Source organism: Cervus canadensis, chromosome 28 (assembly GCF_019320065.1).
Source record: "Cervus canadensis isolate Bull #8, Minnesota chromosome 28, ASM1932006v1, whole genome shotgun sequence".
Taxonomy (NCBI): Eukaryota; Metazoa; Chordata; class Mammalia; order Artiodactyla; family Cervidae; genus Cervus; species Cervus canadensis.
In genome coordinates this window covers 40,488,479-40,515,298 of record NC_057413.1, presented here as the reverse complement: position 1 = coordinate 40,515,298, position 26,820 = coordinate 40,488,479, and the positions used below count along the sequence as shown (strand labels likewise).

General features: G+C 44.5%; 1 protein-coding gene across 7 annotated transcripts in view; it reads right to left on the bottom strand.

The window, feature by feature from the left end:
* The window catches only part of ANKS1A (ankyrin repeat and sterile alpha motif domain containing 1A), a 163,649-nt gene that overhangs the window by 67,912 nt on the left and 68,917 nt on the right, over positions 1-26,820 (bottom strand). For 4 of the 7 annotated variants that reach the window (XM_043449829.1, XM_043449830.1, XM_043449833.1 and 1 more), the window contains exons 4-11: positions 24,716-24,778; positions 17,409-17,705; positions 16,565-16,640; positions 16,187-16,288; positions 15,979-16,080; positions 14,405-14,601; positions 10,859-10,951; positions 5,964-6,084 (exon numbers count right to left, since the gene is read on the bottom strand). In XM_043449829.1, the coding sequence (XP_043305764.1) occupies positions 5,964-6,084; positions 10,859-10,951; positions 14,405-14,601; positions 15,979-16,080; positions 16,187-16,288; positions 16,565-16,640; positions 17,409-17,705; positions 24,716-24,778 (1,051 nt within the window). The remainder of the gene's footprint in view (positions 1-5,963; positions 6,085-10,858; positions 10,952-14,404; positions 14,602-15,978; positions 16,081-16,186; positions 16,289-16,564; positions 16,641-17,408; positions 17,706-24,715; positions 24,779-26,820) is intronic. The other 3 variants (XM_043449831.1, XM_043449835.1, XM_043449832.1) reach the window with 2 other exon arrangements.

The window sequence follows — 26,820 nt, the reverse complement described above, 5'->3', positions numbered from 1 at the left end:
TAAACGCTGTGTTCCCCTTTTCTTGATCAGAAATGTTGAGACATTTTAAAAAACAGACAAGATTTCATTCTAATTATCAAACCTATTGCTTTTTGCTTTGTTTTTAAAATTTCATTTCTGCTTTCCTTCCTTTCTTTCTGTGTTTAACTGAAGTGTAAATGCATACCATAAAGTAGGTGACCTGTTGTATCTGCTTTATTAATTGCTCTCTGAAACTTTCTCCTGCTTAAGTTTTAGTCTTTCTTGTTTTTAACAAATGAATTTAAGAAGAAAAACTTTACGCTGAGTACCACTTTGGCCAAATATTATCAGTACTTAAACAAAATATTTCTACTACCATTAATTTCTAAGTTGGAAAATGATAGAAGAGAAAAAAGAAAAAAGATAGGCAACTCATAGACTAAACATATAATACTAATCAACAAGATAAGCTGCTCAGTTTCACTGGATCAGGGAAATGCCAAATTCAAAAGTCACTCTCTTTGCTTACTATGGGGAAAAACATTGAAAAGTGATAATACTCTGTGTTGGCAAAGGTATAGGGAAAAGAACGCACTCATTCACCGTTAAGGAAGGGCCCAGTGGCTCCACCAACAAATCCAGACATGCATCTACATTCTGACCTGCTCATTCTACTTTCTGTCAATGTCTTTTAGAGAAACACACTTATAAGCATGTAAGAATGTCTGCATGGAATGTTCACAGCAGCATAATTTATAACAGAGAAGTAATACTGAAGACAACTTAAACATCCATCAGTTAGTGAATAGAAAAATGAGTTTTGGAAGGACTTCTCTGGTGGTCCAGTGGCTGGGACTCCATGTTCCTAACGTGGGGGGCCCAGGCTGAGTCCCTGGTTGGCAAACTGGATCCCACACACTGCAACTAGGAGTTCCCATGTTGCAACTAAGACTTGGTATAGCCAAATATATACATATGATGAATTTCTAAATAAAATGAAACATTTTTTAAAATGAGTTACCGGCTATTTAACAATTTTAAAAGAATAAGGTAGACTTTTAGAACTGTGACAAAATTTATTTATAATCTATGAACAAATTTAAAAAAAGTTTACAAAATAGTTTGTAAAATATAATCCTATTTTAGGTTAAAAACAAACAAAGCAATTTCATATGATCACTTTTATATAACGATAGCACATGGCCTGAAGTAAAAAACAACATACTTTCAAACTATGGTCATCTCTGGTAACTGTGAGTAGCAGAGAGGTGAGAAAAATCTGGGCATTTTATTTGTATTCACTTTTGTATTGTTTGAAATTTTTCCTTCAAGTAAGCTAAAATGAATGTAATTTTATAATGTAATTAAAAATAACTCCTACCCCACCCCTCACATTATAGTTTCTAGTATTACAAAGGAGGAGCTGAAAGCTCTGGTAGTCTCATTAACACAGCCTTTTTGAAAACTGATGAATTAATTCATAAAAGCTGCCTAAGATAATGACATAAGTGGAAAAGCAGGCAAAATTTAATATGTACTAATGCACGACATCATCTGCTGACTTGCCTCACTGTGACCAATCCTAGCAGGCGTTTCTTCCAGGCTACTGAGAAATTGGCAGAGCCTATTTTCATATTTAATGTCGCCACTCCTTTGTCTGAAAGCTCTTTGAGTGATCTAAGCAGCTTGCCTGGAGGCAGGCACACTTCTCATGCTGCGGTTCAATTAAATCTGCTTCCAGCACCGCCCACTCTCAACAGCCCAGTATGGCAGAGCTGGAAGAAACCAAAACAAAGGAGCATGAGATGTGAGGTCAGAAGTCCTCCTGGGTAGCCCTCTCCTGAACCTAGAGATTTCTTGACCTGAGGACAGAAATTTCCTATCAAGGTCACTTGGCCCCATTTACAAAGTTCATCTGATTTTCCCCTTTCCTTCCTTTCAAAGGTTGAGTCAGCTGACCTTATAGTGGTTCCAGATCAGACCTTTGAAAGAAAGATTTAGAATCTCATTCCTCCATGATGCTAAAGATTCTTCCCTCACTAAGAACTCCTTTCAGGGGACTTTTCTGGTGGTCCAGTGGTTAAGACTTTGTGTTTCCAAGGCAGAGGGTGCTGGTTTAATCCCTGATCAGGGAACTAAGATTCTACATGCCTTGCGGCCAAAAACTTAAAAAATAAATTTGAAAAATTAAAAAAAAAAACCAAAACACCCTTTTCAAACAGAGCATTAAATTCTTTAAGGGTTAAATTTCAGTATGATTTATTACTAAACAACTAGAGCAGGTGTCAGTGCTCCACCCACTCTGCAGCACTATTCACAATAGTCAAGACATGGAAATAACCTAAATGTCCATTGCCAGATGAATGGATAAAGAAGACCTGGTATGTATATACAATGGAATACTACTCAGCCATAAAAACAAAGAAAATAATACCATCTGCAGCAACATGGGTGCAACTAAAGATGCTCATACTAAGTGAAATAAGTCAGAAAGAGAAAGACAAATACCATACATCACTTAGGTTGTTGTTGTTTAGTCACTAAGTCATGTCCAACTCTTTTGTGACCCCATGGGCTATAGCCTGCCAGTCTCCTCTGTCCATGGGACTTTCCAGGCAAGAATCCTGGAGTGGGTTGCCATTTCCTTCTCCAGGGAATCTCCCCGACCCAGGGATTGAACCTGAGTCTCTGCACTGGCAGGAAGATTCCATCACTGAGCCATCAAGGGAAGCCCACATTACTTATACGTGGAATCTAAAATATGGCACAAATGAACCTATGAAACAGAGAGGCTCACGGGCCTACAGAGCAGACTTGGAGTTGCCAAGAGGGAGCAGGGGAGGCGAGGGAGTGACTGGGAGCTTAGGGTGCACAGATGCAAACTATTACATTTAGAATGGATAAACAGCAAGGTCCTAATGTACACCTCAGGGAACTATACTCAACATCCTGTGATAAACCACAATATTCTTACATCAAAAGAGTGCATATATGTATATAACTAAGTCACTCTGCTTACAGCAAAGATTGACACAACATTGTAAATCAACTGTACTTCAGTCAAAAAATGTGAAGAAAAAAAATAAACCCTAGGTTTAAATGTATACCAAAAGCTGTAACATGCCTAGAAGAAAATATGGGGAAAAAACATTAGCGACTTTATCTATTTAAAAAAAAAAAAGGGTAAACTGAATTTTATCAAAATCAAGAAACTTTTGTTCTTCAAAAGATACTGTTAAGGGGATAAAAAGACAAATTACAGACTAGGAGAAAATAATATGTCTAATAAAGAACTAAAATCCAAAATACATAAAAAAAATCCTTACAACTCAATAATAAGAAACAACCTAACTTTTTTTAATGAGCAAAAGATCCGAACAGACCATTCATTAGATCCAAGGATGCCAAAGAATCTCATTAATAGATGTTCAATACCATTAGTCACCAGGGAAATGTAAATTAAAACCAGAGTGAAATATCACTACATACCTATTTGAATGATTAAAATTTTTAAAAACTGACAATATTAAATGCCAGGGAACATACATAGCAATTGTAACTCTGATGGGACATAAAATGGTAGAACCATTCTGGAAAATGGTTTGGCATTTCCTTATAAACTTAAGCTATATTTATAAAGCACCCAGCAGTTTCATTCCTAGTGTTTACCTCAGAGAAATGAAAACTATGTTCACAGAAATGCCTGTATGCAAATGTTTACAGTAGCTTTATTTGCAACTGCCAAAAACTGAAAATGGCCCAAATGGCCCTCAACTAGAAAATGGATAAATTGTGGTATATCCATTCAATGGAATACTACTCAGAAATGAAAAGGAACAGATTACTAATACATGCAACAACAAGGATGAGTCCCAGTGAATTACGGTAAGTCAAAGGGCCAGACTCAAAAGGGTACTGGAATATTGATTTATAGGAAATATATACTTGGTCATTCAGATGACCAAAATATATTTCTCAATTGTATTTGGCCTTTATTCATAGTTCCTGGCTCATATCTCCCAAAACAAAAGAAATTTTCTGATTAGGATATTAATGAAGGTGACTTCTGGATCCTTCCCCAGGGTGGGGGATGGTTGCCACGGGAACCACTCATGTGATTAGAGGGTTGAACATTTGGTCCCATCCCCAGATTTCCTGAGGAAGGGAGAAGGGGTCTGAGGTTCAATCAATGCCATTGGAGGATGATTCAGTTAATCATGACCGGGCAATGAAGCCTCCATTAAAACCAAAAAAGACAGCTTTTCGGTCAGTCCCACTTTTTCCAACAGCTCCCATGCTAGGGAAACCAGAACACTTCTGCATGCCACAGGCCAGGCTCCAACTCGAGGAGGACAGAAGCTCTGTTCACTGGGACCTTGCCCCACGTATCCCTTCATGTGGCTGTTGCTTTGTATCCTTTAATATACTTTTATGATAAATCGATAATCTGGTGAGTATATGGGTTGTGAGGCATGAGGCATTTAACCTTTGATTTATAGCCAGTCAGTGAGAAGTCCAGGTAACGACCTCGACTTGGAACTGGCATCCTGAGCTGGAGGGGTCACTGGAGCCTCCAGTGTGTAGCTGGTAAGTCAGATGCACAGACCCGGGCTTATGATCGGCATCTAAAGTGGAGGGCAGTCTCATGGGACTGAGCCCTGTATGGTAGAATCTGCTTCTAGCCCTGGGTAGACAGTGTCAGAATCAAGTTGGGGTCTCAGAGACCCCAGTGATACCGGAGAATTGCTTACTGGTGTGGGAAGCCTACACACCTACACACACACACAGGAACCGGGTCTGGGAACCCTTTGTAGGTATGTACTACAAGACTCCGTTTATAAAATGTTCTGGAAAAGACAAAAATCGTAGGGACAGACATTGGCGCTGAGACTGTAAGGGAGGGGCAGGACTGACAACAAAGGGACACAGAAGAACCTTCTGGTGAGGAGACCGTGCTTTATCCTAACTGTGGTGGCAGCAGTCAAACCACTGTATTTGCCAAAACTCACAAAACTGCATATAAAAGGCTGAATTTTACTGTTTCTGAATAACTTTTTTAAAAAAAAGCTCCAAATGGAAACCATAAAGACAAATCGGAACAAAACTACTATGAAAATAACCACAAACTTTACGCCCTTAAGGAGAAACCTTTTACACAGGACTGTTAAAAATAAGTTCTGCAGTATCAGACACATCCACACACGTTCTCTTAGCCACCGCTACTCTGACACGCTTCGTAGAGGGCACTTTCAAAGACACCACTGAGCCCCAGCTCTTACCTGCACCCGGGGTTGTCAGAGGATGGAAGGAGGCACTAACAGCACCTGTGAAGGGCCCAGGCTGGCGGGCTACGGGGAGCTGGGAGAGGCCGTGGGGGTGCCTTCACCTGCAGTGGGAACTGCACCACCCTTCTTGTTCTTCCTCAGGAGACAGAGGCCGTCACAAACGCTCCAGTGGGGCTCACTCTGGTGGGGACCGCAAGCACACCGCCTGGCCGGTTCTCAGTCCTGCAGCCCTCACCCCTCAGAGAGGAAGCTGGGTTTCGCAGAGGCGATGAAAGTAGGCCAAGGCGACTGAGCACTCCAGTTACCGGGTGGCAGCCAATCACGGGCCCCTCCCCAGGAGCGGCTCGCTCTGAGGTCAGGCCTCAAAGCGGAGTCTGTGCTGTCAGCCTCAACCCAAGGGGAATGACTTGTTGGGCTTGTTCTTCCACCGCAGGAACTTGAGGGTTTGTGATTTGAGACCCCAAATCAATCTGGGCCACAAGGCTGCCAGCCCCCCTCCCTCACCTAGACACTCACCTAGTCCACCCTGACCTTGTCCTTGCTTCACATGCTCAAACGTGACAGGCCACTCCAGTCCGGGGTATTGAAAATGAAAGGCCATAATACACCCACCATGCAGAATGCCCTGAAACCCAACTCCCCCAGCCCAAGGAGCACCATCATCTCCTTCTGCCCTTCTGGAGCTGTTTCTGCCAGGGGCGGGGGTGGGGGCTCTACCTGTTGTCTTTCCATCCACAGACACCAGCTTCTTCGTCTCTGCTGTCAGCAGCAGCTCATAAGGGTGTTCCTCCTCCTCCTTGGCTGCACTCCCCTGAATCCAGGGTCTCATGGCCAAGACCTGAGAGAGAAAGCACGTGCCTCTCAGGCGGGGGGCTAACACCCAGACGGGTTATGTCAAACAAATTTGAGATTATCGGCTCCTTTTTCTTCAGAGAGGAAGAGAGGAGGGGAAGAGAAGGTAAATAAGTCAAGTGTCACAGGGAATTACAACTGCTCTCCTGGCTACACATCTGGGCCTCAAATCTCAATGGCCTTTGATTAAAACACTTCCCTTTCCTTCCCTCATTTCATCCTTCAAAATGCCATAAATAAAGCCCAAGATCCTCCCCTCCCCTGCCTCGCCCCTTTCTGCGTGATCTCTTTTCTGTGGATAACACCTTCCGAGTGGTTTTTAGTCACCATGCATCATAAGACCTTCTCTCTCCATGTTTCTTTTCTAATATTTAGTACATTCACACAGTACCCCAAAGGCTGGAATCCTTCCCCTCTTCTCAAGAGGGGATCAAAATGATTTCTAACTAACCCTGACTGACATACATTTACTAAGAACAAAGCTGTCTGTAAATTCTCTATTTCTGTGAGCCCTTCTTCATAGGCCCCAGGGTTATAGATGAGGATTTTCCCAAAGCTGGCTTCCTACCACACTTAGGAGTACACAATCTTAAATCAATTCTACCAATCTCTGTTCTGAAGAGAAGCAAGGATGAATTCCAGTGGAGATAAAGCAGCTCTGTCACCTGAGAAACCCCTAATCCAGGCAGCCAAGTGTCTCTGATGAAATGACTGGCCAAAGCTGGCCCCGACATCTGCCAACCGGCTTGAGTCAGCTGGGGGCCTGTGGCCACAGCCAGTCTCGGTACCGGAGGAGCCAAGCGTCTTGACACAAGCCAGAAACACGACGGTTCATGCTACAGTCACCCTGAGAGAGAGGATGGAGATCCTTGCTAGAGAGGATAATTCTGGCTCATCGGTCCAAAGAATCCAACATGTTTCACAGGCAAATTAAATATAATACTGACTATTACAAAAGCAAACCAAAGCACAAAATCTCTGATTGAGGAGTTTGGCTGGAACAAGGGATATATTATGAAGGAGGGGGTGAGAGGGATTCACAAGTCCATCACATAAACAAGGGGACTCTACACATGAGGCGTTCTGGCGTACCCAGAAATCTCCACCTTTACTGACATGTCCCACGGCTCACTGGAAACAAATCAGGTTTGTGATTCATCAGGATTTGGCTTCTTGGAGGCATAGCTCACAGTGTTACAGCCTAATGAGCTAACATTCTAGCAGCCTCAGACTCAATGAGAGACAGCAGCTCCTGTCTGCTAACAAGGCTGCCACTCCAAATACAGTGATGGTCTCTTCAAAATTCTGCTGAGCGCAGCAGGCACCTCGTTACTGAGGGCCACCTGACAGCTAAAAACTATTTCATTACAGGGAGCCACGTGCCTGCATCACTTATTCCTTTCGCCTCATCATACGAACACAATTAAGGGAACAAACAGGGGCCATGAAGCAGTTCAGACAGTGTCAACAACACCAGAGGCTTCACAGACAGGAATTTGTGTTTTGCAACTTTACACACCCAGGGCCATCACTTAGGCGAGCCCTGGAAAGCTGATTCTGTGAGTGTTCTACTTGCAGTCAGAGCTCCCACACAGCCCCAGGCGGTCTTCTCTGCAAAGTATTGGACAGCCTCGGTGCCTGGCCTATCAGATCCTTTCTTCCCAAGCAGGACAGGGCTGATGACTTCCATCTGGAAAATCAGACCACTGGACCTGCATTCACTCCCTGCCTGGCTTCTGTGCAGGACAGCCGGAGGCAGAGAACCAGCAATGGCAGAGCTGGAGGGGCCCGAACCGTTCCAGCTCACTCCTTCAGCGAATGACAAAACCCAGTCCCCAGAGGGGTCCCGGGACTTGCTCAAGGTTACACAGAAAGCTTCCAGCAGAGCCAGGGCCAAAAAATCCAGCCCTCCTCCAGATTCTGGACTGAGGTGGCTTCTGTTTTTTTCTGGGAAGTATTGTTTCTTCACTCAATTCGGAATCCTCTCCCCACTTCAGACGTCTAACGAGGGTCCCCTCATCAGACCCACACCCACACAGTCGTAGGGTGATCTTTTCCTCTGTCCTGGCCTCTGCCAGCTATGGGATCAAAATCTCATGAAAAAGCAATAAACTGCTTTTCTGCAAGTCTCCCTAGTTCCCACTCAAGAAGCCCTGCGTCACAGAGAATATGGCAGTAACTGATTTTCAACAGAAAGGATTCCGCTTTTTACTAAATTACTGCTTAATCTTTTTTTCCCCTTTCTTCCAGGGCTTGCAATAAATCAAAACCAAAAAAAAAAAAAAACAACCCCACAAAAAACAAAAATGTATTCTCTGCTCTATGGAGAGTGACATTCCCAGTCGCCACCTAACTGCGACCATGGGATGGCCCACCCAGGTGTGGGCAGCTTTCTGGGAAGAGACACCACAACAGCTGCAGCTTCCCCTGAATGTTCAGCACATCTAAGCAGAGAGAAAACACTGATCAGTCCAACGCAGTCGGCAGCCCATCTGGTGGGGTGAAAGCATCTGAATAGCTGAATAGACGTGTGTGTGTACGTTTGATTTTTTTAAGGCAGTTTCATGATCTGGTCTTTACGCTGATCAGCTTTCCTGGAGCCAGGTACACTCAGTTTCTCTTAAAGGCGTCTGTAGATCACCTGACACCTCAGAAATGGGACAAACACCAGGGCAGAGTGCGTGCCGCCTATGATATGAGGTTTGGGGTATCAAAGCTTTGAGTGTATAAGAAATGAAGATGGTGAAGGCCAGAGTCCAAAATTTTTTTTTTAAGTCCACTTTTGGAGACGATCTATCCACTCAAACTACAGTGAACAGAATCTGTCTGGATCATTAAAAGGATAATAACCCAGACCACATCATCTCTGTATTCATGTACTTATAATCATGTACTTCATGATTCATGTACTTCAGAAGCAAAGCCAGGGTTCTCAGGGTCTTCCAAATGTTGACTATGGTGGTCCAACTGATCCAGAATTCCAGGCTACTGGAATATGTATTTCAGACACAGTTTCCAATCCAGGAGAGTTGTAGGGAGATTTCTCCTCCTACTACTTCTTGATACAGTATCATTGCCAAACTGTATGCCCTAGCAAGTCCTGAGAGAAGAGAAAGTGCTGGTCATACAGTATTTCTTTAAGAGTCTTCCCCTTATCCTTGGACATCAGAAATTTTACTCCAAGTCCTTATTAAAGAGGCAGCATCAGGCATTTACAGAGACCTAGCCCCAACTGAAGATGCTCTATTATTGCTAGGTTTCTCCTTGTAAAAAGGGAGTAATAAAGCGAACCTCTACATAAAAACACGTAGGGATTTACCACATGCACGTGTATCTGCTGGCAATGTATTATTACCCTGGAGCCTGTAATTCTAGAGACCCCTTAATCAAGACATGATAATAAGTATTCTGTAACTAAGGGATAGAAAAAAATAAGGACAGAATTTGTACCTAGCATGGAAATCAGCCCCTACCTCCAACACTGACTTTTACATTCTTAAAAGGATTTCCTTTACCCATTATTAAACTGAAGTCATCCTTATGGCTGCAGCTGTTTATATTAAATAAAAGAACCTGTCTCACTGGATGGTCCACAGCAGTAAAAAAAAGTTAACTCTGACTTCTGGTGACTAAGTAATGAGATTTAATTGATTAACTTGTGGTAGCTGATTTTTAAGTTAAAGAACAATAGGGCACTGAATGAGCTACAAAAGACTATTGAAATTATATAATATTTTGAATAAACAATAAATGTATTCTCTGAATGGTGGGAAGTGTTAAAGGAGCATTAGGAAGATGCAAGATTAAAGAAAATATGATTTTCTTCTTATACCTAAGTTAGACGATTGAACTATTTACCCATGACAACATTTCTTGGTTTAAAAAGTGAACTATTCTTTTCAAATGGCCTCCTTTGATGTCCCCTACCTATCCCCTGACTCCTATTTTTCCTCTAGTTAAGTTTTCATGACATTTTCCATGTTTCCCCTGGTATACGATTCTTCATGTGAAACGAAGAGGGAAAAACGCAAAAACAGAAATAAGACCTTTGGGTCAGAAGCAAAGCTTGCTAATCTGGGCCCTCCTTGGTGGCTCAGTAGCCAAGAATCCACCTGCCAATGCATGGGACACGGGTTCAATCCCTGGTCTGGGACGATCCCACATGCCACGCAAGTAAGCCTGTGCTCTAGAGCCATGAGCCACTACTGCTGAAGCCCACGCACCTAGAGTCCATGCTCTGAAACAAGAGAAACCACTACAGAGAGAAGCATGCCCACTGCAGCTAGAGGGGAGCCCCTGCTTGCTGCGGCTGGGGGCCCGTGCACAGCAGTGAAGACCCAGTGCAGTCATAAACAAATCATTTTCTTTTTTTAAAGCTTGCTAATCTGACCCAGTGTAGAGAACAGTGATTAGGGGGGTATGCTACACTTTGTATGAAAAGACAACACAGGTACAAAAGCCAAAAGAGAGACTGTTTAGCCTAATGGAGCCAGGAGAAAATGTGCATGTTTGGCTTTCCATGTGGCATGGTAGACCAATAACTGGCCTGCCTGCTAGACAGCCCTGGTAAAATTCCTTGCTTAGTACTTTTGGGTGAGTTTGAAAGGTCTTGTTCTGGATTATTGATACACACAACAGAAGTTTACTAATCCAAAGAGGTGAAAAGAAAATGAGATAGCAAAGTCTTCTTTAAGTACACACTGGATGCACTTAGCAAAAAATCATATTTCAGTGATGGGAATAAACCCTCAGCTCTCTACCTCAGAAGCTGTCAAGGGAAAATACTTCTTATCTATGTGGTCTTCTTCCTCTTCATCAGGTGGTGGTTTTGCTGGAGGTGGAGGACGTTCCCTCTGTAGAAAAGAAAAATAAGTATTTACTATCTCTTTTTTTGAGAACCTAACTTTTTTGGTTTACTCCTATCTTAGCCTTTGGGAATAAAAAAGAATACTGTACAGAATTCCCCTGACAGACTAAACTCAAGGTTTAATATCTGAACAGATGGAGAACTCTACACACACACACAATTCAATTACCATTGCTTTTTTTTTTTCATCTTTATAGCAGAGATTACAAACACGTCTGTTATATCCTTGGCCACACTGAGAAGTATCAGCACTACAGACACACAACTGCCTCATCAGAAAATGTCCTTCACGATACCAGTACACAAACTGCAGTCTAGGAAAACCGGTGGCTCAACTTCCAATCTACTAGAGAAGAGGAAACAGTAAATCAAAAGCATCAACTTGTCAGAGTTCTAACAAACCACAGTTATTAAGGATATAATGAGGAAAGCCATCTAGGACAAAAACATCAATTCCTGCTCAAGGTGAAAGTGCTAGTCACTCAGTCATGTCTGACTCTGCAACCACATGGACTGTAGCCCACCAGGCTCCTCCGTCCATGGAATTCTCCAGGCAAGAATACTGGAGAGGGTCGCCATTCCTTTCTCCAGGGGATCTTTCTACCCCAGGGTTCAAACCCAGGTCACCTGCATTATAGGCAAATTCTTCACCATCTGAGCCACCAAACTTAATACTACTCCTATTTATTAGCAGAGCTCAGAACTGGTCTCTTATCCTTGGTCACTTCCTTCAGTGAGTCTTATTACGTATCATTAGCACATGAAAATCCTCTCATCTCAGCCCATTTAAAAAAAGGAAGAGTTGTCAGTTATCTGCCCTCACAGGGGTTGGCCAGCTTTTTCTTAAAGGGCTACACAGTAATTATTTTAGGCTTTGTGGTCAGCTCTGCCAAGGGGACATCTAAGCAGCCACAGAGGATATGCAAATGAGTGGGTGTGGTTATGTTCCAAATACAACTTTATTCACAAAAACGGGCAGCTGTTTGTGGGCCTCAGTTCACCAGTCTCTATCCTCGAGCAAGAAACTCACTTAAGAAGGGATTATCAAGATCATGGAAAACAGTTTCAGGAACACACTGAACGATCTTTGGTGAAAGAAAGCCAGAGAGTTCTGCCATTGTCCCTGCTCGATCCTCAGCGTCTTCCTATCCCGAAGTCCTATTCATTCCTGAGAGCTCATGTTCCTACAGCAAAGGGAGCTGGCCTGCAGGCCCCTTCCTTGGCTTGTAGGTTAGCTCACTGTGTTGCTGGAACAAGAGTATTCCTAAATATCTGGGTGGAGGTGAATGTTGAATTAAGTGACAGCCTCCAAGAAACCTGCAAGGAAAGACACTTCTCCTGTTTTAGGAGCCGCCGAGTCAGTTAGCACTCAGCATCTGTGATCCCTCTGTTAAACACACTTTACTGGCTGGTATTATATCTTGATAATCTGGTCATTCCCATAGTCCCTGCCACCAGATGGGTGCCCAGTGGCAACAACTCCAATGTGGTCAAGCCAAGCAAAGCTATTTAGGTCGAATTTCCCACTAAGTCCACTTTCCCCAGCTTCTTGCTCCAGAAGCACAGGGACAAACCTGGTCCCAGTGACCTTGTAAGGAGGGGAACGGCAAAAGGAGCAGGCGCATAATCTCACTACTTATCCAACCAAAGGACACAATGACTCAGGAAAACCAGAATGAAGCATAATAAAAAATGACTCATCCTAGATGCCTTTTCAAGGCAAAAGAAGCCTAGAAAGAACAGTATGAAAGGTTTCTATGGAAGTGGTGATCACCAGGGACCCTGGAAGGAACGAAAAGCATGAGTCTCTCTTTTCTACCATGAAAACTTTGGCCAAGGAGCCTGGGACTACAAAGCTGACTCATACATAACTATCCGCTGTGTTTACAAGACGGGGAACAGTCCCTTGGCCACAGTTAATTATCAAGGGCCAGGAAGGCAGCACAGCCACAACATCAAGTGAAACTGGCAGAGCAGGCACCCCAGGACGCATCAGTTTCTACTCAGCAGGACCACGGGAGGCTAGATTCCTAGAGTGGGATGAACAAAGAGCCCATCTAAGTCAGTGGCTAAGCCCACAGGAACGTGGTCAGTCAAAGCTGACTCAGCAACCCTGTGTTCTTCTTGCAAAGCTCCCAGCTCCCTCTAATGGGCATCACCGGTAAGTGCCTCAGATGGCAGCGTCTTCCTCCACAGGTTAGATTGGCCTATTTGTACCTAATAGCGAGAGAAGTGAGAAAACAAACAAAAGCAAAGTAGCTCTGTCTGCAGAAGCACCTTGTGAGTGGTGCCTGGCATACATGCTCGCTGTCGCCACTGACAAGGAGTTCATCACACTCCCTGGTAACACCCACTCTGGGGGTGCTGCCACAAGGTCGGAAGGCCTTTCCAAAATCCATACGGAAATGCTGGGACAGGGCAGGGCCAGAAGTCTAACAAAAGAGAACACCAAACCATCTGGCCATCCCTAGGGCACTGATGAAAGGCCCAAGGATCACCAGGCAGCCAAAGGATCATCAAAATGGTCATAAGCCAGATTCTCACCAAAGGGAAGGGCCAGCCTCTCCCAACAGGAAGACGTAATATACACCTGAAAATATGCCCCAAGGTGGGACTATCACTGGAATCCTGCTACAGCAATGCCTGTTTATGAGAAGCACAATGCTCAAAACCTCAAACTGCGGTGCTGCCAGTGCAGAAAGGAAGGGCCATGGGACCACTGATGCAGGCCTAGACTCACAGTAAAGCTCCAGGGGAGACAATGGGGGTGAGGAGTCTGGAGAACAATGTTCAAGGCTAGAAGGAGAAGCAAGTACTAGAGAAAGAGTCAGATGGGAAGGTTGATCTTTTGAGGGAAAAATTCAGTTGTCCTCCTTCCACCATTTCAAAGCCTGTAGGGTCATAACTATGAGAAAAATGGGAATGCATATGCTAACATATCCACATCTGCTTAAGCCTTGCTATGACCCTGCTGAACACAGACTCTGTCCAAATCCAAGTGGATAACTTTTCAAGGGCAAATGGAAGGTCGACATGTACTCAGGGCAGACAAGAAGTTATTTAGTGAGCTCTTTTATCGATGGACCTGTTCTCTGGAAAGAAACAAACAATACATAGCAAAGACCCCAAACACAGAAGCAGCACTGAGCCTAACACAAATAAAATGCTTCAATTTGCTCTAAGGACAACCAAGTAACAGAAAGATGCCAACAGGTTATACCGAAACTGAAAAACTAAAATTATCCCTCAACATGATCAGCATAGTTAGACCACACTAAGCAAAGAGGGAGACAGGCGGAGGGGGAGCCCCCAGGAGAACGGGGCGGGGAGGGGCGGCGGGCGGACCAGGCCTCTGAGACGCCACTGGCACTGGGGGCCACACTCCCCTTCCCCTGTTCCCCAGCAGAGCAGAGGTGACAGCAGAACCCTGGCCACATACAGGCCTCACTCCAGCAGCTTTCCCTCCGGCCGCCTCAGCCTCCCTGCTCACAGAGTCCCGGTCGGACGAGCGTCCGCTGGCCGTGCTGTCCAGGGACTGGCAGGAGACAGCGTTGTACAGCGCCTCATAGGGACCCTCCTCTTCCGTGCTGGTGTTAAAATCGAGGATCAGTTCAGTCACTGCTTTCTCCAGGTCACCTAAAGAGGGGTGGGAAGGCAAGAGAATCGGTGAGACGAGGGCACAGTCTCGGACTTCCCACCACGGCAACAGGCCAAAGCCCCTCCAGTCACCTGAACGTGACCAGCGTTGACCCATAGCGGGAAAATAAATTACGGCTCTCTCTATGGACAAGACTAAATACAGAGTTTCATCTGCACTATATACTCTAAGAACTGAACAAAATTTTCTCTAGTTCAAGATGGAACATTTGACATCAATGAAGGACATCTCACAAGACTGTTGTAAATTCCGAAATACCTCAATATCATGACAGCATGAACTTACACCAGAAAATATAGCAAAGTACAACTGAAAAAACTTTAGTAATTCCTTTAAGTTCTTAACAAGAACCTCCATGTGCTCAAGCAAAACAGGGGATGGTGACGTCTCTCTGAGATGGGGATGCTATGTGGCTGTGAGACTCACTTGCTAGGTAGCTACAAACCTCAGGGTACCTGAGATCCAAATGTGTGACTCTATCTGCAAAGTAACCAGGGATCTGGTTATAGACCGGGGATCTCTGGGTCACTTGCAGAGTCAAAACTGTAACTGTAATATCCTTGAAAGCTAAGAGCTTAGTGAACAACTAATCCCATTACCAGCAGATTATGAGGTCAAGAAAAACAATGTGACTGGGGAGGGGAACAGGGACTCCACGGGAAAGACAGGCTGGAAAGCCCTGAACCCTTGTATCTCTGCACTGCTCTGAAAAATCTTTCCTTTTTCAGTATGTGGCTTTGCTCTGTTTCTCTAGCCTTCCTCATTATGATCTGCATCTGGGAGAGGTGTCAGCCTGTGTTCTGTCTTTCTCATCCATCGGACCTAGGATCCAAAAGGGCTGCTCAATCAATCTGAAGAGGTGGATCCTGGCTAATGACGGAGAGGCTGGACTGCCCACGTGAGCACCCAGACCATATTTGTTAGACAAATGATACATTACTAAAACCTGCCATATACAGCTACCAACCAGATGACACTCATTAAATATTTACTGTGGGACAGCTACATTCAAGGCACCACAGTGTATGCTGGGGGGATAAAAAAAGGTTTCACTGAGATTTGAGTTCATCCTGAGATCATCCTGTCTGTCACACATCCCAGGACAGCTCCCACGGAGCCAACTCTAAAAGCAGAGAATAAAGTGTGAAAGAAGACGTCCATAGTTAAGGGCTAAGCTTTGCCCAAGAAAGCTTCATACAGTAGCTGAAAAAAAATGAATTTGAATATTAACTTAAGTACTCCCAATCCCCCAAATTATAATTTAAATGAAGGTTTTTCCATTCTGCCAAAGAATGTTCAATATTCAACCTTTTTCGAGCTAAGACCCCCCTGCAGGCAGAGAAGGGCTGACTCACCCTGAGACTTCTGGGATATCGAGTCCAGGTTGGAGATGAGAGGTGGCTGGGGTGTAAGGGTTTTGTCTACCTCTTTTGCACTTCTTTTTCCAGTCATGTGATCTACATGGAAAGACAAAAAAAAAAAAAAAAAAGCTGTACCAAATACCAATGTCTTGGTTCACCGAGCTGGTCCTCTGGTCGGCCAGGCAGGGAGATGGACCCATACCTTCAATAAGTGCTGCTATCTGCTGGCTCTTCTGAGACGGCAGCTCCCGGACGGTGTCCAGCGCGGTCAGTCCACGGTTATCCTTTATGTTGACATCAATTCCTAGAAAGGCACACCAGGTGGACCAGGGGAGTGAGGATTTTCAAGTGAGGGTCAAACTCCAGGACACATAATGCTCCCAAGAGGCACAACCAACATTTTCATCCAAAGCCATTTTATCCAGCTATTCAAGAACAATTCGTACATTTGCAATCAACCACTGGAGATATACACATTGGGTTCAAAGGCAGCCAGCAAAAATCCCCCTCTGGAGATCCTAGGGGGCAGCGATCCCCACCCTGGTATGCTGTGTAGACAAGAGCACTGCCGACCTCTCACCTGCAGCCAGCAGGATTTGCACCACATCGGTCTTGCCAAACAAAGCAGCCTCATGCAAAGCACTGCCCTTCTCCGTCTGGAAAGCAAACGAGAGCGCAGAGCAGGATGTCATCAGACAGTGACTCAGGTTTGGCGGGGCTTCACATGACAAACGGGACACAGACGAGAAGGGACAGGAAAAAATAAACCACACGAAGCTCTCTGTCATTATCTTTCCCACTTTTCGGGTCTGGATTCCAAAACCACAATCGTGGCCCACACTTGGTAGAGGGTGTTTGATGTGCCACCAGGAGGCCACACATGAATAACTGCACGGTCACCCTCAGAGCCACCCACAGGTGACACTCCTCAAAACCCCACCTTCCTGGGGGGAAGGAATGATGAGAAGAAAAGGACAAGGGTGTGAAAACGCTGTAACTTCCACTGTGGTCTGGTGGCTGCCAAGCCTAAGGAACGGCCGTCCTGAGGGAGAAAGCTACCAGCAAAGGGGAAGGCTGTGTCCTGCCGGCAACACCAAGATGATGGGACTTTGGAGGTGCGAATGGTGGCAGCGGGAGCACAGGTAGAGGAAGATAACGAGAGCTTTCTAATTTCAAGAGGGCGTCCATAAGCACATCTTTTCAGGGTATAACGCCATGTATTACCCCTGAAAAGAAACGAAAAATAACAGACTCACTGGAGGAGTTTGTCTCTAAAGTTTCGTGTTACAACGAGTCAGCGGCTGGAAGCATCTGACAAGGTGATGTGAACCGAGCTAAACAGGAACACAGCCCAGCAGCACAGAGCTCGTGCCTTCTCCAACAGCACTAGGTCCCCGGGCCCGGGGGGCCGCGCGCCCCGCTACCTGGTAGCTGCTGTCCATGCCGGCGTCCAGGAGGACCTGCACCACGGCCTTGTGGCCGTTCCTCGCCGCCAGGTGTAGAGGCGTGTGCTTCTTAGTGTTGCAGCTCAGGAGGTTGGGGTGTGCGTTGAGGAGCATCTTCACCACCTCCAGCCTCCCGTAGAGTGCGGCCAGGTCCAGAGGCGTCTCGAACTTGTTGTTGCGCATGGTGGGGTCAGTCAGCTCCTCTAAGAGGACCTTCACCACCTCCGTGTGGCCGTACTGCGCTGCGCAGTGAAGGGCCGTCTCGTTGTCATTGTTCTAAAGAGTTAACAGGCGGGTGACCGTCAGAAAGGCGACTGGCAGGCAGATGGGCACACACTGGGATAATCACGTGTAAACCATTGAAATTTAAATGAGAAAAATAGCAGCAATACTCAGGGACTAGTAGAACTATGTCAGAATCCAGGCAGACTCTGCTGCCAGCAAGGCCAACTGCTCTGATCAGCCTCAGTTACTGCCAGAGGGGAGCAGTCGGCTCCTTAGCCTTTGCAGTCTCCCCTAGGCCACGTGGACACGTCTCCAGACGGCATGGAGAGCCACCCTGGGAGCATGGCACGCCGCGGGGAGCAGCCCTGGCACAGATGAACGCCCGTGATATCACTGCCATTGACTCATTTTAAACTTCGACCGGTTTTACAATTTCTATCGAGCCACGTGGTCCTGATTTGGGATCTATTGACCATCCATTGCCTCGCACACAAGCTTTTTAGAAAGAGCTTGTCATCTGCATAGCTTCTTACATGCAAATCAATCGGCCAACAATGAAAGTAGCAGAGCAGAGCACCCAAGATCACTTTCAACATATCAGCCAACAGCCACTGCCAAGGGACGGAGGTGCTTGAGCGCAGTCTGAGAGACACATAGGACCCAAAGGCTGCCCTGAGCCTGCTCCAGAATTCTGCCCCAATCACCGCATGCAGGATCTGCAGCTGTGCAGGGAAGGATTTCTCAGGTAAGAAAGGTACAATCAGACACTGGAATATTTTGTGTGAGAGGTGCAAAATATTCAAGACTGGAACGCTGCCATTAATTCAAATTCACAGCCCCATGGTCCTCTGATGCCAATTTTGTTTCAGACTAAAGGCAGAACCTGAGATAAAACAGGACAAGTTTGTGCTTTATCAACCATCAGAAGCAAAATGTTAATCATTGCTCTTTCTTTTACTACTATTGACAATGTATAACTAGAGGAGACAGAGAGAAATTTTCATGACCTCTCCTTTTTCAGAGGCATGAGCGAAAATGATAATTCTCTCACAGGATTTTGCGATTCCTGAATTTATCCAGGAGACTTCTGCCATTTGGGGGAAACAAAGCTTCCAGGGGTGTGTGTCCTTCACATCAATATAATGCACCTTTCAGTGGTCAAAAAGTAAAAATTAAATGTTTCCACAAAAGCTTTAAATCTATTAATATATTCAAAGTAATAAACTAGGAGTTACCCAAACATGCATGCAATTCCATCTGCTTTTGATCTGGCATTTGACTGCATCATTTTTTCCAGCTACTCCAAGTGTATCAGAAAGATCCAGAGCTACTAGGAGCAGGGCCCCCAAAGGTCAGAATGACAGCAAAGAAATTTTTAAAAATGAAACAAGGACAGAAAGGGTGGTAGCAGGAGCCACATGCAAAGATAAATTGCACACAGATAAACACAGGGAGCAGCACTGAGCTCCAACGTAGCTCTGGGAGAGCGGCCGCTGAGAAGGTACAGACAAGACCTCTCTGGCCACAGAATACAGCCAGTTAGCAATGGTCTCCTGTGATACAGTGGGGTCCAAGGGGTCAATTCCATGTCAACCCGGAAGTCTAGAGAGCAGGAGAAACGCTGGGCCAGAGGTAAATCCTTGGGGCTCCTGTATCAAACACACCATTCAGGCCACCCATGCGCCCATTTCCTATTAGGCTATGGCATGAATAAAACTTAGAGCTGTCACTTCACTTGCTGACGAGAAGCAAGGACAGCTACAGCAAAGAAAACTCATAGGAGCTTCCTGTACAGGGATCCTGGGGCAGAGTTGCGACCCGAGGAAGTTTAAAAGGACTCTCCGCATTTTAGATCTCAAGATTAGCATGACAGCAAGGGCCAAGAAACTCAGCTTATTATTAAAACTCCAGTCCAGAAAAACTCATTTACTCTAAAGTAGACACTGCTGTCTCTTTTATATCCAAGTTGTCTCTCAACAACCAGAATAATCTGTAAAAAGTATGTCATTAGGGCCTGAAGAACCATAAAACTCTGAACTATCTGGCGGAGGGGGAAAGAAGCCTTCTCTGGGTTTCTGCAGAACTAAAGCAGCTACCACAAAGCTGTCTCACTAAAGGCACAGTCTTGATCCCCACCAGGCAAACTGTCTTGCGTGTCTATGTTAAAAATGGCCTAACCACAACCCTGCAGTTTATTTTCAGAGTGTAGGAAGCATCTTGTTTATGCTTCAGTCTTGCCAGAAATGGTCTGGTAACGACAGTACTCTTGAGTTTACGTCTGTGGTGACCACATATCTTGACTATTGAACATGGGCCATACCACTTCCCCTTGGAGCCTGACAATTTTCAGGGCAAGAAGTCACTAAGTTTTGGACTCACGGACCCACAAAAAGCGGCAGGGGGGACTCCAAGGAGGGTATAGACTCCCATCCACCTGGAATCTTTCTTTTTCACACCTTTCAAGCCACACCTTGGGTGCACACCCCAAGAAATCTGGACTAAGCAAGGGGCCGGAGATGAAATACCCAAATTTTCCCCAAAGGCTTTGCACAAATTCTCCATTCCTGTTTATCTTGAAGTCCATGTTCATTTTTTCCTTGCTAGATCATTACTTAAAAAAATCTCAGTACCCTTTACACCTGGAGACCCCACTCAATGCATAAATCCATTACTTATGTGTTTTACATACACACACACACACACACACACACACACACACATGCACAATACAAGCAGCAGAAAACCATCTAGAAACATTTCCATAGCCTCTTCTCTCTGGGAACTATTCAAAACCATCACCTCTCAGTCCTTGGCTCATAGTCCAACTGCACTCTTGGCCACTGATGATAGATCTAAGTTAGAGACACTGGGGCTACAGCTCCCAGGTCTCACCATGGTCCAGGCCCTGGAAATATACCCACATTGTAACAAAAGGACGAAGTGAGTCTATGGAGGTTTAGAAGACAGGGGGAAAGTATGAGGACAAAGTCCATCATGTGGACTGCATGGAAGAGGAGTCAGACTTACTCTGCAAAGCTCTTAAGGCACTACTCTGACCAACAGATGGAAGGTTTAGGAAAACAGACATCAACAATGGAATCCAAAAGGAGGCTTCCAAGAGTGATTCTGTTTACTACGAAGAGAAACAAATAAGGCCCACTTTTTAGATGAGAAAAGAGAAATCCTGCTCTGGTGGAAAGTTAGCCTAGATCAGTGGTTCTTAAACAAGCTTTGTTTTAGAATTACATGAAAGCTTAAAGGGAAGTAATACTGAGCCCCACTCCAGGACTGCTAAGGTAGCACCTTGAGAGTGAAGCCCAGGAAAACTATTATTAAACAGGTTACCAACCTAGCAGACACCAAATTAACCAGGCAATCATTCATTATGATCAAGAATAAAACAAACTGACATCATGTGCCCTGTGGTGTGATGCACTAGAAAGGAAGGACGGAACATCACTCTTGTGGTGTTACTGCCAAGAATGTACAAGCTGAACCTAAGCATGAGGAACTATCAGCCAAACTCAAAGTGAGGGACAGCCTACAAAACTGCTGGCCTATACTCTTCAAAAATGTCAATGTCATGAATGACTAGAAAAGGCTGAGGACAACTGTTCCAGATTATGTATGATCCTAGACTGTATCTTGGACCAGAAAAAGAAGTCACTCTAAAGGACATTATTGAGACACTTGGTGAAATCCAAGCATTGATTTCATATTAGATAATGGTATTGTATCAATGCTGAATTTTATTAATTTGATAACTGTATTCTGGTTATACCAAGTGAATGTCCTTATTCTTAGAGGAGATATATGCTGAAGAATTTGGGATTAAAGGGTCATGAAATCTATGACTTAATCTCAAATGGAAGCTGGAAGTGAAGTCGCTCAGTCGTGTCCAACTGTTTGCGACCCCACAGATTGTAGCCTACCAGGTTCCTCCATCCATGGGATTTTCCAAGCAAGAATACTGGAGTGGGTTGCCATTTCCTTCTCCAGGAGATCTTCCCAACCCAGGGAATCTCAAATAATTCATCAACGACAACAATTACATATACACACACACACACACACACACACACACGAGAGCACAAGAGTGTGCACACGAGAAGAAAGATGGTGTAAGCACGCACAATATCAAAAAGTGTCAACAACTGGTGAATCTAGCAGAAGAGCATAATGCAGTTCACTGAATTATTCTCGTGACTTCTTTGTACTCTAGGAATTTTTTCAAAATAAAAAAATGTTATAAAAGCTTGCTGGTGATTCTGATGCAGCCAGACAAGCTGATGCACTGCTGGAGACAACTGGTCTAGAGAACGTCCAGATCTCTTCAAGCTCTAAAACTGTGGATTACTTTTAAGTGTCTGGAAAAACCAGATCTTCCATAAAATTAATTTGACTACTGCTCATCTTATGCTATTTAGACTAAGTCAAAATTGTCTTAAAAGGGAGTAAGTAAACAATTTTAATAGTTTACCCTTCGCTAAGGATGACATACATTTGGACTGGTTTATGTTGACTTGCCAAAACAGGAAAGGTTCTGTAGAGTGAAGAGAAGATAAAACCTCATGAAAACTACCTCTGCTCCCAGGATGGGCATCTACAACTTCTTATGTCTACAGGTGCCTGACAGGACTCAGCATACAAATGTACTTTAGCAAAAACAATTCTTAGACACACCAGGTCAATAAAAACCCACTGAGTCAGGAATAAAACCTAGGGAGGTTAGAATCTTATCAGCCTGAGAAGAGTCTGCATTCCTAGCACAACCCAAACAGCTTTATCCTTTAATGGAGTTTACATCGTTTGGCCTCTGAGGGGTTGGTGGGTGGGGTAGAGGCAAAGGGTAACACAGTTGGCCCCTCCCATCCACCCTTCCATCCTCTGAGTTCTTCATCGGAGGAGTCAACCAACCATGGGTCAAAAATATTCAGGGCAGGAAGGGAGTCCAGAAAGTTCTAAAAAGCAAAACTTTAATTTCTCACATGGCAACTAGTCTTTTTTCAGCCACATCCCACAGCACATGGGATCTTTGTTCCCCAACTAGGGATCGACCCACACCCCTTGCACTGGAAAGGCAAGTCTTAGCCACTGGACTGCTAGCAAAGTCCTCATGTGGCAACTATTTATACAGCACTTACAGCATATTATTGTATTACGTTGTACTTCTAGAGAGGATTTAAGGTGTACAGGACAGAAGTAGGTTACATGCAAATACTACACCGCTTTATTATAAGGACTTGAGTACAGTATCCTCATGGGTCCTAGAACCAATATCCTCATGAATACTGAGGGATGACTATTTCCAAAGAGAGAAGTAAGTTCTTATTCCATTTAGACTAAGTTTCTTTTATGTGTGTAAAATCAAGGGATAGGAAAATCTGCTTTTAAGAACCAAAGTCATGCCCTTTAATCAGAGCTTTATAAGCTAACTAACCAACCACCAAGTGGGAAACAATCACTTCAAGGTGTCTCCCTGCAAAACAAAACCTTGAATGGACCAATGGAGCAATGTTGCATTAAGTGACCCCCACTAGTAACAAAGAACAAATTCCAAAATGGCCTTTCAGAAATGCCCATGATGTATACCTCCTAAAATCAGAAACTCAAATACTACTACTGATCAGATATTTTTACTTCATGTACATGATCTTATTTGAACTCCAATAATCCAGCCAATTAGATGGTAAACCCCATTTTACAGGAGAGGAAACTAAAGCTCAGAGAAATAAAGTAACTTGTTCAACTCAACACCAGTAAGTGGTACCACAGAATTCATACTTGGATCTGACTCGAAAAGAAAGACCTTGATCAATGAGGGTTTTCCACTATGCCACACTACCCCCCCAAAAAAAGAAGACAGAGTATCCACCCCTCTTGAAGATTAGAAAACAGAATTGGAAGTGTGCTTAAGAACAAAAGCTACCATGTTTCACCACCCCAGATCAAACTGCTTCTCCACCATTAGGGCCCGAGAGCTGAGGGCAATTTCCTGTAGAGCCTGCTGAGGTCCAGCCCATAGGGAGCTCATCTGCTAAATCAGTGTCTCTTACTGAAAATCATGAAATATCTGCCTTGCATTTGGAAACACACAGAAGGACCTCACGTTTCCCTTCCCAGCGGCTGCTGAACTCAGAGCAAGTGAAAGGGAGCTGATGTGAACAATGCAGTGACTCAACCAGACTCCAGATTGTTGCCAAGAAGCAAACCTCATCTGGATGAAAACCTGAGTCAAAAACAGCAGGTGAGAGGGCAGAGAAGAGAGGCTAACATCATCACCCAACCCACCAACTTTGCCTCCAGAGGCAGCAGAGGCCCACGGCTAGATGTTCATCACTACATCAGCCCATTATCTATCCCAGCCTCAGGGAGGGAGACTCAAGGCCAGTACCCTGCTTGGTCTTGCAACTTCATTTCCTACTTCTGAGCTGTTCTAAGAGCTAAGAGTGTCCAAGCAGAGAAAGAAGCTATGGCTAGGGAGAAGAGACTGAGGCTTTAAATAAAGATTCAGGCGCAACTCAAAGAAAAGAGAGGGAAACCACACCAGCAGCTTTTAAGGGTAAAACAGAGTCACCCACACCCCTCTGCCACACCTTCACCACAAGCTACAGAAAATCAGGTTCCACCTCAAAAGAAATATAAAAAGCAAACTTAAAAAAAAAAGTTAATCTAGGAAGTACAATTAAAGCATTTTCTGACATCTTTTAATTGCAGTTTTCTTTTTTGAATTTAAATGATTTTAGAAATCATGGTAGTAAATTATGCCTATATATGGTCCCTTCTATTTCCCCATTTCTGCCACTTCTAAGCTTTTCAGACATTACAGGAAAAACACCCAACCTTTCCAGAACTGGTATGGGTTTTAAAAACAAAACCAAAACCCACTGAAGCTGTGTTTTCCCGTTCCCAGGCAAGCCAGAAGCAGATGGGCAGAAGCGGACAAACGTCAGGATGATGAAGAAGAGTCTGAGCGGACGAGAGTGGAAGCTAGAGAGGACCGAACAGAAAGTGCAGCTTGGAGAAATGATGCAGAGAAAGCCTGGCAGCAGAGTACACACCTTGGCATTGATATAAGGGTCAAAGGGGCCGTACTTTTTGAGTTCTTTGATCTCAAGAGCATTCTATAAAAAGGAGAGGAAAAGAAAATGTGATGATAAAATGGATGAAATATATCAATGCAATGCACAGCCCTGAGGGGCCCCAACACTACACCAACTCGGATCTGTCCTCTGGGTGCCTCGAAAGGAAGTTAACGGAGAAGACAACCTCCAGGTCACCTGTCATCACCCCTCTTGCCCAAGCTTCCAACTGGAGCAACATTAATAATGGTTTTTAATAAAGCAGTGAAGTACTTGTAACCACTGCCTACATACATTAGTTCCTTCGAGCTCTCAGAGGTTGTGCACAGCCCCTGCCCCACCCACCTGCCTGCCAGATATGCAAAGCACAGGGGCCAGGGTCCCATCTATCAAGACACTCCAGGCGGGAGGTGGCTGTGAGCAGGTCAAGCTAGCACACTCCAGTGGCTCAAAAACCCAAGCAGCTGTGTTCCAAGGCAAAAGTGAGCAAAGAGGATTAGGAATGGTGGCTGAAGTTTCTTCAATGAAGAGGACTTTACTGTGTGATTTTTCAACTTTGAAGGATACTGGTTAATAACAAACCTCTTTAAAATATTTCCTCCAGGTGAGAGCAATCACCATCATGTTAGCCAGGAGGAGTAAAACTGCATTTAGGTTCTAAAGAAGCAAGCTTAAAGAGGTGATTTTCCTTCCTAATGTTATAAAACAAACATCCTCGTCAACGATCTGGAATGTCTGTTGCTCACCTACCCAGAAAATACAGCCTGCAGGGGAAGGGAAGCTGATGAACAGCTACACACACATTCTCTCTGCAAACAGAGAGGGCTGGGAGCACCGCAGCAGTCTTCTCGAACCTCTCGGTGACTCAAGAGACTGCTCCGCTCTGAACAGCTCACTGAGAATGCACATGGTCCTGCTGCCGGAGGGACTTCAAGAATGGTTTCCTGGTTTTTTTGAAGAATAAGCCTGATCTAATCCCAGAGGCCACTAAACAACCTCCTGTCATCAACATCATTAGGAAAAGAATCCTAAGTTTATTGAGAAAGGGCAGCATCTCTCGCATTCAAGCACCTACTTCAGAGCAGAGAGGAAAAGAGGAGAATGGCTCGTCAGAGAGAGAGGGCCCATCTCCTCTCAAATTGACATCATCTCAGACCCAAACTACAGGGAGTTACACTTCATGAGAGGCTGGTTTAGAACTTCATAATTGAAATATAACTTTCCCAAAGGACTACATATAAAGAAGAGGAGGTACAGTCTAAGGGCACCTGAATCTCTGGCCAGTGTTTGGGGTTTCTGCTCAAAAGCTGCCTTTTTTATTTTTTAAGAATACTCTCTGCTTTGTCAAAGAATGTGGTGTTTTTTTTTTACTTAAAAAACCCCATGTATTTGGAAATTAAACATCCACTTTCAAATGATGGGTGTATCTAAGAAGCCATAACAAGGAAAATTAGAAAATATTTTTAACAGAATAAGAATGAAAAGAATATCTACCAGCATTTGTCATAGGCAGCTGAAGCTGCCCAATGTAATGAAATACACTACGGAATCTTGAGTAAGGTATGAAAACAAATAATGGACACTAGCATATAATTTTGTGAACGTGAACAAAATCTGTACTTTGGTTAATAATACGGTATCACTTTAAGAATGGTCAGTCTTAAGTGAACATTAGAGGACACCATTGAAATGATCTTCATTCCGCTGTGTCACCTCTGGCCTCCACTTGTGTCTTTGTGAGTTTGTTTTTCAGCTACAGCATGCATTCCGCCACTTCTGAGAGTTCTGATGCACACAAAACAACATGGTCCCCACAGTCCTGACACGCTGGCGTGTTTTGGTTTACCAGCTCCAGCTGCACTGCCGCGTTGATGGCAAGAACCCATCAGTTTAAAATGAACCCTGGGCAACCGTGCAGGATGTGCATTATTTCCAATCTTGTGCTCTGTTACAGTTCTATTCCAAATCTGCATAATTCAAATGCATACGAAATACACCCTTCAAGGTACAAGGTCTCTCTGATTCACTAAAAGGAGTGGCATTGGGAAGAGGGGAATTACTCTTAGGCCAGGGAAGAGCTGGTT